This window comes from Elephas maximus, chromosome 25 (assembly GCF_024166365.1).
Source record: "Elephas maximus indicus isolate mEleMax1 chromosome 25, mEleMax1 primary haplotype, whole genome shotgun sequence".
Taxonomy (NCBI): Eukaryota; Metazoa; Chordata; class Mammalia; order Proboscidea; family Elephantidae; genus Elephas; species Elephas maximus.
Window position 1 is genome coordinate 33,548,740 of NC_064843.1, and position 17,290 is coordinate 33,566,029.

The 17,290-nt window shown below is 39.3% G+C and overlaps 1 protein-coding gene across 1 annotated transcript in view; it reads right to left on the reverse strand.

Annotated features, from left to right (window-relative positions):
* Positions 1 to 270: 270 nt before the first annotated feature.
* Positions 271 to 17,290, reverse strand: part of LOC126067332 (uncharacterized) — a 29,804-nt gene continuing 12,784 nt past the window's right edge. Inside the window, exons 3-4 of the mRNA XM_049869133.1 lie at positions 829 to 964; positions 271 to 341 (exon numbers count right to left, since the gene is read on the reverse strand). Of these exons, the coding sequence (XP_049725090.1) occupies positions 271 to 341; positions 829 to 964 (207 nt within the window). The remainder of the gene's footprint in view (positions 342 to 828; positions 965 to 17,290) is intronic.

Consider the following 17,290-nt stretch of genomic DNA (forward strand, 5'->3'; position numbering starts at 1 on the left):
ATAAGTCTTGTTAAATCGGGATAATCAGGAAAACTTAGAATCAGAAGACATCAACTAAATGGGGTACCCAATGTGGAAAGAACTTGTGACTAGAACTCAATGCTCCACGGTTCTTCTCAAATTGGAGAAAAATACAGGGTTGAAAGTACTTTTTTTGGCTAGATTAGAGATGGCAATTGACAAAATCTTAATTTGTTCTTGCACCAGGGTCCTCAGTGAAAAACCATGATTTTAAGTGTTGTCCAATATGCCATTCCTATCCAGCTAGGTCTATCCACCAGCCCTCTCACAACTGATGGCTAAACAGAAGGGCACTGATGGCAGTGAGGACAGCTGCCCAGCTGGGAGGAAAGACCCAGACTATGAATTACTAAATTCACAGGACACCATTCCTGGGGAAGGCAGAACTGTTTTTTTTCCCCCCTTAGCCAGAAAATAGATACAAAGAACTCAGGAAGAGACACAGAAAGAGAAAGTTTTAGAGAGAGAGAGAAGCAGTGTGTTTTTGCCCCCTTTGCCACACACGTAGTCCTAAGGAAGGGAATACGAGAGGATCCCCCACAGAAGTGTGTGTGTATACACATACGTACATATAACAAAAACTTAGCCATGCTAATTTCTGTGTGGTATTAGTTTTTGCTTTTCGGTTGTATGTATTTTTTAATGAACATAATACTTGCATCACACACACACAAAAACAATTAAAGATTTTTTTTATAAGTACGAGTCAATCAAATAATTTGCAATCAATTTATAAGGGCAATGGGGGCACATAAAGTCTTGATGAAAACTATAAAAAAAGAAAAATAAATATGAATTTCAAATTACCTCTTGATCTCTTAGCCAGAGGAATAAAACTGGCAGTTATTACAAAGAAAAATAATAATTCTGTCCTCATGGAACTACTTACGATGTTTCTGATTTTGAACCAGTCCTTTGCCTTTTTGAGTCTTGATTTCTCAATCTGCAAAATTCAGGAGAATGGAATATACATCAATATATATCCTAATCTTAACCTGGGGTCTATGAATGGGTTTCAAGATACCTGTAAATTACTTAGTCCTGAGGAAGGAACTACAAGAGGATCTCCTACAGAGGTTTAGGGGGGCTTCCTAGAGAAACTACTGGGCAGGGGGAATGCAAGGGAGATGTGGGAGGTGGCAGTGGACAGGAGAGGTGTTCCCATTAGTCCTCTGAGTTGCCTAAGGACCCAAGAGTGACAAGGAGAGGATCCAGACTAACAGGGACATCAGAGGATGCAAAAAAGTAGATCTGATGAGACCCAAAAGTGGACACTCCCAACTAGAATTAGATCAGTACTGGGCGGGTGGGGAAGGAAGGAAGTTTGGAGAGCTTTGAACTGGCCCAAGATGAGTCAGTAAGCTGAAATTACATCCCCTCAAAATCACTGATTAGATCTCAATTTATCTGAAGACATCTAAATTAAGTTGTCTGCTACGAGGCAGGCTGGGCATTCAAGTTAGACATTAAAGTCTGACCTAGAAATTAGGTAAGTCCCATTTCTGTTCCAACTCCTTACTTAATAATGGAAAATATTATAAGGTAGGATGCCAGAAAGATCATTGGCATAGAAAATGATCCTACTCCTATGAGATCTTAGGTAAGTCACTCAACCACTTTGGGTCATTTTCCTCCTGTATAAATGGAATGAGATTCGATCGCACAAGTAATTTCAAAATGGGAAGATCCTTACTGTTTGTTGATTATAAAAGTTGTGCCACAAATGTTTACAGAGCTCCAATTATGTACAAAGCAGGGCTTCAAACCGTTCAGTCTGCTTTGACCGCCCGCTGAGAATCTGCATTATGGGTAATTCTATGAGAACAAGATCCGCATCAGGATCACCTGGAGATCTTTAAAAATGTAGATTCTGATTCAGTATATCTGGGATGGAAAAGTAAATTCTCAGCTGGGGGTCAAACCAAAACGAATGAGTTCAAAGCCCTGGTACAAAGAATAAAAAGGTGAACAAGAAATGATCACTGCTTACAAGGAGTTCATAATATGGTGGGAAAGAAAAAATGTTTCCACTTTCCTAACAGAAAGGCTCTCTATGATAAAGCTATGAAAAATACATGAAGAAAGGGCAGGATGTGTTCAGGGAGTATGAGATGTGGCTGGAATGTGAGCTATTCAGGGGATGCATGGCAGGAACCAAGGTGGACCATCAGAGGCCACAAACTAGCTACCCCTGGGCTGAACGGAACTTGTGGAGTGCTTTATTTGACCCACATACTGTTTTAGTTAGAATACTGTTAAAAAATTAACTGTCTTTAGTTGGGAGGCAGGCTCTTCGACTCACCAAAGTCTTCACCACTTATGTTCCTCACACAATTATGTTACTTGTCAGGCACCTGTAAGCATTTGAGTTTGCGACCCCCGCCCCCCCCGTATAAATCTATATGGCCTCTTCCAGGTCCAAAGTTCTTTGACTATAATTAATGGTTGTAAATATGGTGGTCCACAGGCTATTGAGTCTGATGACATGTTTTAGCAGCCTATAGAGTTTTTTAAAAAAATTTGAATTAGTTGCTAGCATTTAAATACTAGGATTTTTATGAATAACTTTCTAGGAAAGGGTAAGTTACCAAAGTGACCCCAATAGAAACAGAAAGTCAAACAGACTAATTTTTTTAATTGTGGTAAAATATACACAACATAAAATATTGCCATTTTAGCCATTTTCAAGTGTACAATCCAGTGGCATTAATCACACTCACCATGTTATACAACCATCACTACTATTCCAAAACTTTTTCATTACCACAAACAGAAGCTCTGTACCCATTAAATAATAATTCCCATTTCTCCCAACCCCCACAGCCAAGAGGCATAGTGAGGGGGCAGAGGGAAGCACCTGCCTCCGGGTGCGAGTCCAAAGGGGTGCCAGACGAGGCACAGAATGACATCCTGAGGAGCCACAAATATGAAAGGCTCCTGACTGAGGCAGCCACACAAGGGCGAGGAAGGCATTTCTGCTGACAAATTGCTACTATCAACGTCTATGAAATTGGGGAGAAGGGTGGTGGCACAACTTAGAGATTGCCCCCGGGCTCCCTGACACTCGCTTTGTTCCTGCCCACAGCTCATGGTAATCACTAATCTACTTTTAGTCTGTATTTTCCTATTCTAGATATTTCATATAAGTGGGATCACACAATATTTGTCCTTTTGTTTCTGGGTTACTTCATTTGTCATAATGTTTTCAAAGTTCTTCCATGTTACATTCTTTTTTTATGGTAAATACTATTCCTTTGTATATATATACCATGTTTTGTTTATCATTCATCTCTTTATGGACCCTTGGGTTGTTTCTACCTTTTTGGCTCCAATAAACTAATTTTTGTCGAAGAAAGAGAGGAAGTTGTTGAAGAGCTCTCTCATCAGCAAAAAAAGTACTAGGCCCTGAAGTTTTCACAGATAACTTCAGATAATCCCAATGCTTCTAAAACTGTTCCATGGTTTAGAGAAAGAAGTAAAACTACCAAAATATTTTTTATGAAGTGAGTAGAACGTTGATACTAAAACCTGACAAAGATTACACAAAAAGAGAAAGCTACAGATTTATCTCATTTACAAATACTGATTTAAAAATCTTAAATAAAAGATAAGCAGATAGAAAAAATAATGTATAATTCCAGAGTACAAAGATAGTTACCAGAGAATCCATAATTGTTACATTAGTATAGCTAAGGAAAAATATCATCTGATCATCTTCATAAATTAAAAAAAACTTTTTGACAGAGGGCATATTAATGAGCCTGTCACCCTTGTGGGCAACCAGGGTTCCAACCTGCTGGGAACTGTAGGAAGACTGCATAGAGCATGCCTCAGGGCTGTTGCATTGGTTAAGGCTGCTGTTGGAGTCATTTGACTCCCTAGCATTTCTGGGCTGAGCACTCCAGTGGCCAGAGAAAGCCCTTTGGCAAAGGTACCTACAGTAGGAAGCTATCAAGTCAGCCTGTGCATAAATAGTAAGCGCTGAGAAGATATAGAGGGTTAACCCGATAGAGACCTGTGGCTGCAGGTCTCAGGGAGAGCTGGCAGAGCTAGGAATTCTCAAAAAAAGTGGTGCACCTTGAGAATGGAACCAACAGCACCGTTTTTACAACATCAGGATGGTTATATAAAGGTGGCTCTGGGAGTTGCCCTGGTCTCACTGGCACCAAAGAGAAGCAGAGGATGTGGGCTGACCAGGGAAACACCCAGGCATACCATCTTTGTAGCCCTACAGCTGCCAAGCTCCATTTGCTAGGAAGAGGAAAAGGCTAAACCAATTCACACAGTGACATAAAACCCTTGTAATCAGGACCCTCGCGATGAACCAAAGAGACTTCCTGCCAGCCTGAGAATCTACTCTGGTCCCTTCTCCACATAAAACTCCAACAAAGAGCTGGTCCAGGAAGAATTCACTTCATTTAAATGGAAGTTATAGTCAAAAAGAAACAGCACCAGACCTATATAAATACATTACCAAAAAAGTGGAAGAGGAAGGCAGGGAACAAGAAAAACAAATGGCAGATCAAAAATACCTAAAAAAAAAAAAAAAAAATTACTATACTATGAGATAGTAATCACAAATAATAAAGAACTTAAAGGACTTAATGACTTCTAAAACAATAGATCAAAGAAAAGATGCAATAGTTCAGAAACGATGAGACAAAAAGAAGAGTTCAGGAGAAAAATATTTAAGAAAAATAAAACTATCTTAGAAATGAAAGTCATGAGGCCCTGGATAAGTAAAGCATTACTGAAGAAAAAGAACAAAGTGGGAGGCCTCACACTACCTGATTTTAGAACCTATTATACCGCTACAGTAGTCAAAACAGCTTGGTACTGGTACAACATCAGATACATCGACCAATGGAACAGAATTGAGAACCCAGATGTAAATTCAACCACCTATGAGCAGCTGATATTTGACAAAGGCCCAAAGTCCATTAAATGAGGATAAGACAGTCTCTTTAACAAATGGTGTTGGCAAAACTGGATAACCATCTGCAAATAAAAATGAAACAGGACCCATATCTCACACCATACACAAAAACTAACTCAAAATGGATCAAAGACCTAAATATAAAATCTAAAGCAAAAGAAAAAATAGGGAAAAGGCTAGCAGCCCTAATACGTGGCATAAATAGAATACAAATCATAAGTAACAATGCGTAAGCACCAGAAGAGAAACTAGACAACTGAGAGCTCCTAAAAATCAAACATTTATGTTCATCAAAAGACTTTACAAAAAAAGTAAAAAGACAACCTACAGACTGGGAAAAAATTTTTGGCTACGACATATCCAATAAGGGTCTAATCTCTAAAATCTAAGATACTGCAATAACTCAACAACAAAGAGACAAATAATTCAATTAAAAAATGGGCAAAGGACATGAACAGACACTTCAAAGAAGACAGGCAGCTAACATATGAGGAAATGCTCACGATCATTAGCCATTAGAGAAATGCCAATCAAAACTACAGTAAGATACCAGCTCACCCCAACAAGGCTGGCACTAATCAAAAAACACAAAATAATACATGTTGGAGAGGCTGTGGAGAGACTGGGACACTTATGCACTGCTGGTGGGAATGTGAAATGGTGCAGCTACTTTGGAAAATGATTTGACGCTTCCTTAAAAAGCTAAAAATAGAAGTACTTTACGATCCAGCAATCCCACACCTTGGAATATATCCTAGAGAAATGAGAGCTGTCACACGAATAGACACATGCACACCCATGTTCATTGCAGCATTGTTCACAATAGCAAAAAGATGGAAACAACCTAGGTGCCCATCAATGGACGAATGGATAAACAAGTTATGGTACATACACACAATGGAATATCATGCAATGACAAAGAACAATGATGAATCCACAAAACATCTCACCACAAGGATGAATCTGGAAGGCATTATGCTGAATGAAATTAGTCACAGAAGGACAAATATTGTATGAGACCACTATTATAAGAACTCAAGAAAAGGCTGAAACACAGAAAAAAAAACATTCTTTGATGGTTACAAGGGTGGGGAGGAAGCGGGAGGAGAATGTACTAACTAGATAGTAGACAAGGATCAACTTCAGTGAAGGGAAGGACAACACATAATACAGGGGAAGTCAGCACAACTGGACCAAAGCGAAAGCTAAGAAGTTTCCTGGACACATCCAAACACTTTGAGGGACAGAGTAGCTGGGGCTGGAGCCTAGGGACCATAGTTTCTGGGGACATCTAGGTCAATAGGCATAAAAAAGTTTATTAAGAAAATGCTCTGCATCACACTTTGGTAAGTGGCACCTGGGGTCTTAAAAGCTTGCGAGCGGCCATCTAAGATGCATCAATTGGTTCCAACCCATTTGGAACAAAGGAGAATGAAGAACACCAAAGATAAAAGGAAAATATTAGCTTGAGACTAAAGGACCACATAAACAAGAGATTCCACCAGCCTGAAACCAGAAGAACTAGACGATGCCCAGCTACTACCACAACAGAGAGTCCCGGACAGTGAGAGAAAAGTATGGAGTAGAACTCAAATTCACATAAAAAGACCAGACTTAATGGTCTGACACAGACTGGAGGAACCCCTGAAACTATGGCCCCCAGATGCTCTATTAACCCAGAACTGAAACCATTCCTAAAGCCCACTCTTCAGACCAAGATTAGACAGGACTATAAAACAAAAAATAATACACGTGAGGAGTGTGCGTCTTAGTTCAAGCAGATACACGAGGCCAAATGGGCGGCTCCTGTTCGGAGGCAGGATGAAAAGGCAGGAAGGGACAAGAACTGGTTGAATGGACACAGGGAACCCGGGGTGGAAAGGGGGTGTGCACTGTCACATTGTGGGGACTGCAACTAATGTCACAAAACAATAGGTGTAAAATTTTTTCTGTGAGACATTAACTTGAGCTGTAAATTTCACCTAAAGCACAATAAAAAGAAAAAAAGAAATGAAGCTCATTTTGGAAACAGCTTAAAGGAAGTTACCTCTTGCTGCAAACAGAGGATAGGATTTCAAGAAGCAAGCGAAGGAGATGGAAAAGGACAATTAAAAAGGAACTGAAAACCTAATAAAGCTGAACATATGCATCCTGCGTGACCCAGCAGAATTCCGCTCCTGGGTGGAACTGTGTATACGTGTTCACTAAAAGACGTGTAACTAATATTCACAGCAGCATCATGCATAATAGCCTCAAACTGGAAACTACCCGAATGCCAACAAGAGTGAAATGGGTTAAATAAATTGTGGTATATCCATACAATGGAATATTAAACAGCAATGAAAAAATGATCTACTGCTACACACGGCAACATGCGTGAATTTCACATAGCGCTGTGTGTAAAAGCCAGGCCAAAAAAGAGCACATTCTATAGGATTTCATTTATGTAAAGCTCAAAATAGAGAAAACTAATATGGTGCTAGATGTCTGAATAATGGTCACCTCTGTGGGGAGTAATGACTGAGAAGGGGCACAGAGGAAGCTTTGGGGGTTTGAAAATGTTCTAATATCTTCCTCTGGGTGGTGATGACATGAGTGTGTTTACTTTGTAAAGATTCATCAAGCTATACAAGGATGATGTGTGCACTCTTCTGTATATATGTACGTAATGTTTCAAAAATACTTTTTAATTTAAGGAAAGGGAACAGAGAGAACGCGATCACTATGGCAGCTAGATGAAGGATATCCGACATCCCTGAGTAAAAACATAAAATAATTGGAACAGGAAAAAAATTTTTGAGAAAGTTTTCCAGAAACTAAGGCTCAGATTTACATACTGAAAGGGCACACTGTGTCAGGAAAAAACTGGAGTATATTCATATGTCAAGCCATATCCTAGTAAAGTCACTGGATTTCAAATCTATGGAAAGAATGCATTGGACATCCAGGCAAATGGTTCCCTATAAAGGGAGGGTGGGGTGGATTCAAACTGGCTCAGACTTTCCCATAGCAATATTCAATGCTAGAAGACAGCAGAGAAGTTCCTAAAAAATCCACAAGAAAAGAAAGTGTGGCCCATGAATTTCATACCCAAACTATTGTTCATGTGTAAAAACAAATATTTTGGAGCATACCAGGAGCCAAGGGATATAGTTCTCATAAGCTCTACAAGGACAGGGATTTTTGTCTGCCTGGTTTACTGCTGTATCCATGTGCCAGGAATGGTGGTATAAGGCACCAATAAGTAAATAAATACTTGTTGAATGATAAAGGAATCATATAACCCCACAACTGTTTTCTTGTAGTCTTAGATTAAAGGGATTCAATGCTGACTTTTTTGTCCTTTAGCCCCAGTTTCTCCATTTGTCTCTTGGTGGTCTGAAGTTTGTTTTCCAATGTTGTGGCCAACACTGTTGATGCCCTTGGCCCGTCTCTGAGTTCATCCGCAGTTGTGGACAGTCTCCTGCGTGGTGACAGCTCGTCACCTGAAGTGCTTTTGTCCTTCTGCTTCTCAGCCTGAGTACTCTCTTAGGCGCCATGTACACAACAGCCTGGAGGGACCAAGGATTTAACACCCTCGGGGGCTACCCTCAACAAATGAGGGACAGGTGGATAAATACCAAAGCTTCTCTGTCCCTTGACAGGACAGTTCTGAGGTGCATTCTCTTTGATTCCTCAGACAGACCCAGCAGGAGTGAGCCCCAGTCGCCTTCTAATGGAGGTGACCATCAGCTCATTTATAAACAAATATGTGTATAATGTATATACTATATAGAATATATAAATATATATTATAATGTCAAGTAATAGTCACGAAACAGAATGCAAGAATACAAACTGCAACAATATAAAAATAATATTACTAACATGTATGGAAGTAGAGACAGAGAGAAATTGGGAAGTATTGTAAATACGTGGGTTTCTTCAACTTTTACAGCGGCAAGTCTTAAGATAACTTGTAAAACTGATAAACCAAGAAACAGATGTATAAGCATATTTAAATATATAAACAGCTAATAATAATCAGGTAAGACTATACCAATTATACTTTCTTGGTTTTTAATTTTTTGTACTAGGTATATGTATTAAGAAACCAAACCAGTTGTTGACTCCAGCTCATGGAGACCCTATGCATCAGAGTAGAACTGTGTTCCATAGGGTTTTCAGTGGCTGAGTTTTCAGAAATAGATCACCAGGCCTTTCTTCCAAGGCACCTCTGGGTGGACTTGAACTGCCAACCTTTTGGTTAGCAGCTGAGTACATTAACCATATGCAACACCCTGGAACTCCAGGTATTTATATTACCCATTCAAAATAAATGAATATATTGTTGAGAAACAAAACAAAATCAATTCAGGGCAAAAAGCAACACATGTAACCATAAACTATAAGAACAGATCTTCTAAAGAAAATAAAGAGAGAGCCGAGTTGCTGGTAGAGCACCATAACAAAAGTAGGTTAACTGAAAACTGAGTGGGAACTAGAAGATTGGTAATTGAATACAAAGCAAGGAAAAGGGAGAAAGGCAAAGGTTGACGAAGTATCTAGGACTCTGAGTTTGCACTGGTTTATCAGAAACGAGAATTAATAACAACTGAGCTAATTACATAGTCCAGTTAGATTTAAAAAAAAACCTGGTCTAGATATCTCAAGCACATCAAATCATCAAAAGATAAAACAGATCTTTACCCCAAGATGAAATACATTTGATAAACTGGTTATCAAATACAGGGATAGTCAGTACAATTGGACTAAACCAAAAGCAGTTTCCTGAATACGACCAAATGCTTCGAAGTCCAGAGTAGCAGGACAGGGGTCTGGGGACCATGGTTTCAGAGGACATCTAAGTCAATTGGCATAACAAAATGTATTAAGGAAACGTTCTGCATTCCACTTTGGTGAGAGGTATCTAAGGTCTTAAACACTAGCAAGGGGCCATCTAAGATGCATAAATTGGTCTCAACACCAAAGACACAAGGCAAATATGAGCCTAAGAGCCAAAAAAGGGCCCCATAAACCAGAAACTCCACCAGCCTGAGACTGGAAGAACTAGGTGGTGACTGCCTACTACAGATCACTGCCCCAACAGGGAACACAACAGAGAATCCCTGATGAAGCAGGAGAACAATGGGATGCAGATCTTAAATTCTTGTAAAAAGGCCAGGCTTAATGGTCTTACTGAGACTGGAGGGACCCTAATGGTTATGGTCCCCGGACCCTTTGATGGCCCAAGATTGGAACCATTCCTGAAGCCAACTCTACAGACAGGGATTGGCCTGGACTATAAGATAGACAATGATGCTGGTAAGGCCTGAACTTCGTGGCTCAAGTAGACACATGAGACCATGTGGGTACTCCTGTCTGGTGGCGAGATGAGAAGGAAGAGAGTGTCAGGAGCTGGTTGAATGGACACAGGCAATACAGGGTAGAGAGGAGGAATGTGCTGTCTCATTAAGGGGAGAGCAGCTGGGATGCACGGTGGGGTATGAATGTCTTTTTGTATAAGAGACTGACTTGATTTGTAAACTTCACCTAAAGCAGAATTAAAAAAAAAAAAAAAAAAAAACGGTTACCAAAGAGATGTTAATAAAGTCAGCAGAGAGACCAGAGCAAGCTTCTTGGACTTGATATTTAAAAAAAACAGGAAATGCGTCGTCCTGGGGGCTTTTTATCCAAACCACCTCCGAAGCTGAAGCTGCTTGCCTGTCACCAGGATCACAGCTGGCCCCTGAACGATGTATGTGGTGTGATGTGTGTGAATGTAAATGAAATTATAGGATTAGCAAATCTGCTGAAAATTTGAATCTCTTGTCCACTGGTAATTTATGTCAAAATTTTCTACTTAATACCTCATACTAAAAAATATATATATATATCTCCCCTTCCACCTTCCCTTCCTGAATAATTCAATCTAGAAGCCACGGTGGGGTGGGGGACAGCAAGGTAGGCATCTGCCTGGGGGTGGAGTTGGGAGGCTGTGGTGGGCAAGGACATGGTATCTGAGCCCACACAGGGTGAGGATGATGGGGGTGGGATGGGGGAGCAGGGAAGAGCAGCCAACAACACGAGACTGGTTACATTTAGAAGGATTGATCAAAGAAGATGATGACAGCCAAGCTTCTCTCTGTTGGAAAAGGGAGTTAAATATACGGAAAGGGAGAAAACAGAATAAACCAGCAAAAGTTTTTAATCATCAATTTTTTTTCTTTTATGACTCCCTGTGGCATTGGATTAGAGTTGGAGGTGTTGATATGAACTGGATTTCAATATATATAGATGGATATAGAAATAAATACAAATATAAATGTATGTATCAAAAAACAAAAACAAAACCCAAACCTGTTGCCGTCAAGTCGATTCCGAATCATAACGACCCTGTAAGACAGAGTAGAACTGCCTCATAGGGTTTCCAAGGAGTGGCTGGTAGATTCGAACTGCCAACCCTTTTGATTAGCAGCTGAGCTCTTGGCCACATGTATACCCTAGCTGCATCCATGAGAGGACCTGGGAGCAGTGATTACCCCTGCAGCAATTAACAAACCTAGTGCCTGGATCTTGGTTTCTACACACCATTCCAGAACTGAGACAAGAAAGGTACAAGATGAGTCTTGAACATCTTGTGCTATAAATTAAGAAAGTGCTCAAAAAATGATGGGTCATGTCAAATGGACACAGAAGCCATCATGAAGAGGCTCCCTCTGGTCAAATTTGGGGGTAGTTTGAGCATCAGGATAAACAATAAGCTCCAGTGCTGGCCAAGATAGGGTAACACCACTATAGCCTTTCTCTCCCACTCATCCTAACTAAAAACTCTGGACACAAAATACAAAAAGCAACTAACTTGGAACTCTGGAAAGTAAATAATTGCAGGAAGATTAGGGAGAGGGGTGGTGAAAACTTGAAATAACCCTAATGATGGTGAGTTTCCTGTTTTAATGAAGATGCAGGACACAAGTCAATATACAAAAATCAATTAGCAATAAACAATTGAAAATCTAAAAATAATACCACTTACAGCAGCACTAAAAAACATGAACTACTTAGGTATAAATCTAACAAAATATGTACAGGCTCTGTAAGCTGAAAATTACAAAACACTGACGTAAGAAATTAAAGAACACCTAAATCAATGGAGAGATACACCATGTTCATGGACTGGAAGACTTAATATTGTTAAGATGTCAATTCCTTCCAAATTGATCTAAAGAATCAGTGCAATCGCAATCAAATCACAGGGAGATTTTTTAAATGTTGACAAACTGAATCTAAACTTTATATAGAAAGGGAAAGGAATTAGAAATACCAAAACAATTTTGAAAAAGAACAAAGTTGGAAGACACACTACCTGATTTCAAGATTTAGTATAAATCTATAGTAATAAAGGCAGTGTGGAATCATGAAAGGATATACTCATGCATCAATGAAACAACAGATCCATAAATAGACCCACATAAATATGGTCAATTGATTTGACAGGTGTAAGGACAATTTAATGGAGAAAAGATAATCTTTTCAGCAAGTGGTGCTGGAATAATTGGACATCCATATAAAAAAAAAATGTACCTTAACTAATACCATTGGAGCCCTGTTGGCATAATGTTTAAGAGCTCAGCTCTAACCAAAAGGTCACCAGTTCAAATCCACCAGCTGCTCCTTGGAAACCCTCTGAGGCAGTTCTACTCTGTCTTATAGGGTTGCTATGATTCAGAAGCAACTTGACAGCACCTAACAACAACTACAACATCCCATACCTCACATCTTGTACAAAAATTAACTCAAAATGGATCACAAAGGAGGGTAGATGAGAGGGTGGCGGGGGTTAGAAACTGGCAAAATGGACACGAAAAGAGAGAGTGGAGGGAGACAGCAGGCTAGAGGGAGAGTAATTGGGAGTATGTAGCAAGGTATACTTAAGTTTTTATGTGAGAGACTGACTTGCTTTGTAAACTTTCACTTAAAGCACAATAAAAATTCCTAAAAAAAAATGGATCACAGACCTAAATGTAAAACCCAAAACTATAAAACATCTAGAAGAAAACATAAGATAAAGATCTTTATGACTTTGTATAGAGCAGAGTTCTTAGATTTGGCACAAAAAGCATGATCCATAAAAGAAAAAAATGATAAAACTAAAAAATTTTGCCAAGAAAGACACTGTAAAAAGAATGAAAGGACAAGTCACAGGCCAAGAGAAAAATTCTGCAAATCACATATCTGACAAAAGACTTGTAACCAGAATATATAAAGAACCCTTAGAAATTAACAGTAAGAGAACAAACAGCCCAATTTTTTAAAAATAATTTTTATTGTGCTTTAAGTCAAAGTTTACAAATCAAGTCAGTCTCTCACATACAAACTTATATACACCTTACTACATACTCCCATCTGCTCTCCCCCAATGAGTGAGCCCGCTCCCTGCTTCCAGTCTCTCCTTTCGTGACCCTTTTGCCAGTTTCTAACCCTCTCTACCCTCCCATCTCCCCTCCAGACAGGAGATGCCAACACAGTCTCAAGTGTTCACCTGATACGAGTAGCTCACTCTTCATCAGCATCTCTCTACAACCCATTGTCCAGTCCATTCCATCTCTGATGAGTTGTCTTTGGGAATGGTTCCTGTCCTGGGCCAACAGAAGGTTTGGGGACCATGACCACCGGGATTCTTCTAGTCTCAGTCAGACCATTAAGTCTGGTCTTTTTATGAGAATTTGGGGTCTGCATCCCACTGTTCTCCTGCTCCCTCAGGGGTTCTCTGTTGTGCTCCCTGTCAGGGCAGTCTTCATTTGTGGCTGGGCACCATCTAGTTCTTCTGGTCTCAGGATGATGTAAGTCTCTAGTTCACATGGCCCTGTCTCGTGGGCTCATAATTATCTTGTGACCTTGGTGTTCTTCATTCTCCTTTGATCCAGGTGGGTTGAGCCCAATTGATGCATCTTAGATGGCCGCTTGTTAGCATTTAAGACTCCAGACGCCACAATTCCAAGTGGGATGCAGAATGTTTTCTTAATAGAATTTATTTTGCCAGTTGACTTAGATGTCCCCTGAAGCCATAGTCCCCAAACCCCCGCCCTTGCTCCGCTGACCTTCAAAGCATTCAGTTTATCCAGGAAACTTCTTTGCTTTTGGTCCAGTCCAGTTGAGCTGACCTTCCGTGTATTGACTATTGTCCTTCCCTTCACCTAAAGCAGTTCTTATCTACTAACTAATCAGTAAATAACTCTCTCCCACCCACCCTCCCTCCCTCCCCCCTCTCATAACCACAAAAGAATGTGTTCTTCTCAGTTTAAACTATTTCTCAAGATCTTATAATAGTGGTCTTATACAATATTTGTTCTTTTGCATCTGACTAATTTCATTCAGCATAATGCCTTCCAGGTTCCTCCATGTTATGAAATGTTTCACAGATTCCTCACCGTTCTTTATCAATGCGTACGTAGTATTCCATTGTGTGACTATACCATAATTTATCTATCCATTCATCCGTTGATGGACACCTTGGTTGCTTCCAGCTTTTTGCTATTGTAAACAGTGCTGAAATAAACATGGGTGTGCATATATCTGTTCGTGTAAAGGCTCTTATTTCTCCAGGATATATTCGAAGGAGTGGGATTTCTGGGTTGTATGGCAGTTCTATTTCTAACTTTTTAAGGAAACGCCAGATTGATTTCCAAAGTGGTTGTACCATTTTGCATTCCCACCAGCAGTGTATAAGAGTTCCAATCTCTCCACAACCTCTCCAACATTTATTATTTTGTGTTTTTTGGATTAATGCCAGCCTTGTTGGAGTGAGATGGAATCTCATCGTACTTTTAATTTGCATTTCTCTAATGGCTAATGATCGAGAGCATTTTCTCATGTATCTGTTAGCTGCCTGAATATCTTCTTTAGTGAAGTGTGTGTTCATATCCCTTGCCCACTTTTTGATTGGGTTGTTTGTCTTTTTGTGGTTGAGTTTTAACAGAATCATATAGATTTTAGAGATCAGGCACTGGTCGGAGATGGCATAGCTGAAAATTCTTTCCCAATCTGTAGGTGGTCTTTTTACTCTTTTGGTGAAGTCTTTAGATGAGCATAGGTGTTTGATTTTTAGGAGCTTCCAGTTATCTGGTTTCTCTTCGTCATTTTTGGTAATGTTTTGTATTCGGTTTATGCCTTGTATTAGGGCTCCTAACGTTGTCCCTATTTTTTCTTCCATGACCTTTATTGTTTTAGTCTTTATGTTTAGGTCTTTGATCCACTTGGAGTTAGTTTTTGTGCATGGTGTAAGGTATGGGTCCTGTTTCATTTTTTTGCAAATGGATATCCAGTCATGCCAGCACCATTTGTTAAATAGACTATCTTTTCTCCAATTAACTGACACTGGGCCTTTGTCAAATATCAGCTGCTCATATGTGGATGGATTTATATCTGGGCTCTCAATTCTGTTCCATTGGTCTATGTGCCTGTTGTTGTACCAGTACCAGGCTGTTTTGACTACTGTGGCTGTATAATGTGTTCTAAAACCAGGTAGAGTGAGGCCTTCCACTTTCTTCTTCTTTTTCAGTAATGCTTTACTTATCCGGGGCTTCTTTCCCTTCCATATGAAGTTGGTGATTGTTTCTCCATCACATTAAAAAATTTCGCTGGAATTTGGATCGGAAGTGCAGTGTATGTATAGACGGCTTTTGGTAGAACAGACATTTTTACTATGTTAAGTCTTCCTATCCATGAGCAAGGTATGTTTTTCCACTTAAGTAGGTCCTTTTTAGTTTCTTGCACTAGTACTTTGTAGTTTTCTTTGTATAGGTCTTTTACATCTTTGGTAAGATTTATTCCTAAGTATTTTATCTTCTTGGGGGCTACTGTGAATGGTATTGATTTGGTGATTTCCTCTTTGATGTTCTTTTTGTTGACGTACAGGAATCCAAGTGATTTTTGTATGTTTAAAATCTGAGACTCTGCCAAACTCCTCTATTAGTTTCAGTAGTTTTCTGGAGGATTCCTGAGGGTTTTCTGTGTATAAGATCACGTCATCTGCAAATAGAGATAATTTTACCTCCTCCTTGCCAATCTGGATGCCCTTTATTTCTTTGTCTAGCCTAATTGCTCTGTCTAGGACCTCTAGCACAATGTTGAATAAGAGTGGTGATAAAGGGCATTCTTGTCTGGTTCCCGTTCTCAAGGGAAATGCTTTCAGGCTCTCACCATTTAGGGTGATGTTGGCTGTTGGCTTTGTATAGATTCCCTTTATTATGTTGAGGTATCTTCCTTCAGTTCCTATTTTGCTGAGAGTTTTTATCATAAATGGGTGTTGGACTTTGTCAAATGCCTTTTCTGCATCAATTGATAAGATCATGTGGTTTTTGTCTTTCTTTTGTTTTATTTATATGGTGGATTACATTAATGGTTTTTCTAATATTAAACCAGCCTTGCATACCTGCTATAAATCCCACTTGGTCGTGGTGGATTATTTTTTTGATATGTTGCTGAATTCTTTTGGCTAGAATTTTATTGAGGATTTTTGCATCTATGTTCATGAGGGATATAGGTCTGTAATTTTCTTTTTTTGTGGTGTCTTTACCTGGTTTTGGTATCAGGGATATGCTGGCTTCACAGAATGAGTTAGGTAGTATTACGTCATTTTCTATGCTTTGAAATACCTTTAGTAGTAGTGGCGTTAACTCTTCTCTGAAAGTTTGGTAGAACTCTGCAGTGAAGCTGTCCCGGCCAGGGCTTTTTTTTGTTGGGAGTTTTTTGATTACCTTTTCAATCTCTTTTTTTGTTATGGGTCTATTTAGTTGTTCTACTTCTGATTGTGTTAGTTTAGGTAGGTAGTGTTTTTCTAGGAATTCATCCATTTCTTCTAGGTTTGCAAATTTGTTTGAGTACAATTTTTCATAATTATCTGATATAATTCTTTTAATTTCAGTTGGGTCTGTTGTGATATGGCCCATCTCATTTTTTATTCGGGTTGTTTCCTTTCCTGTATTTCTTTAGTCAGTCTGGCCAATGGTTTATCAATTTTGTTAATTTTTTCAAAGAACCAGCTTTTGGCTTTGTTAATTCTTTCAATTGTTTTCCTGTTCTCTAATTCATTTAGTTCAGTTCTAATTTTTATTATTTGTTTTTTTCTGATGCCTGATGGATTCTTTTGTTGCTCCCGTTCTATTTGTTCAAGTTGTAAGGACAGTTCTCTGATTTTGGCTCTTTCTTCTTTATGTATGTGTGCATTTATCGATATAAATTGACCTCTGAGCACTGCTTTTGCTATGTCCCAGAGGTTTTGATAGGAAGTGTTTTCATTCTCATTGCATTCTATGAATTTCTTTATTCCCTCCTTAATGTCTTCTATAACCC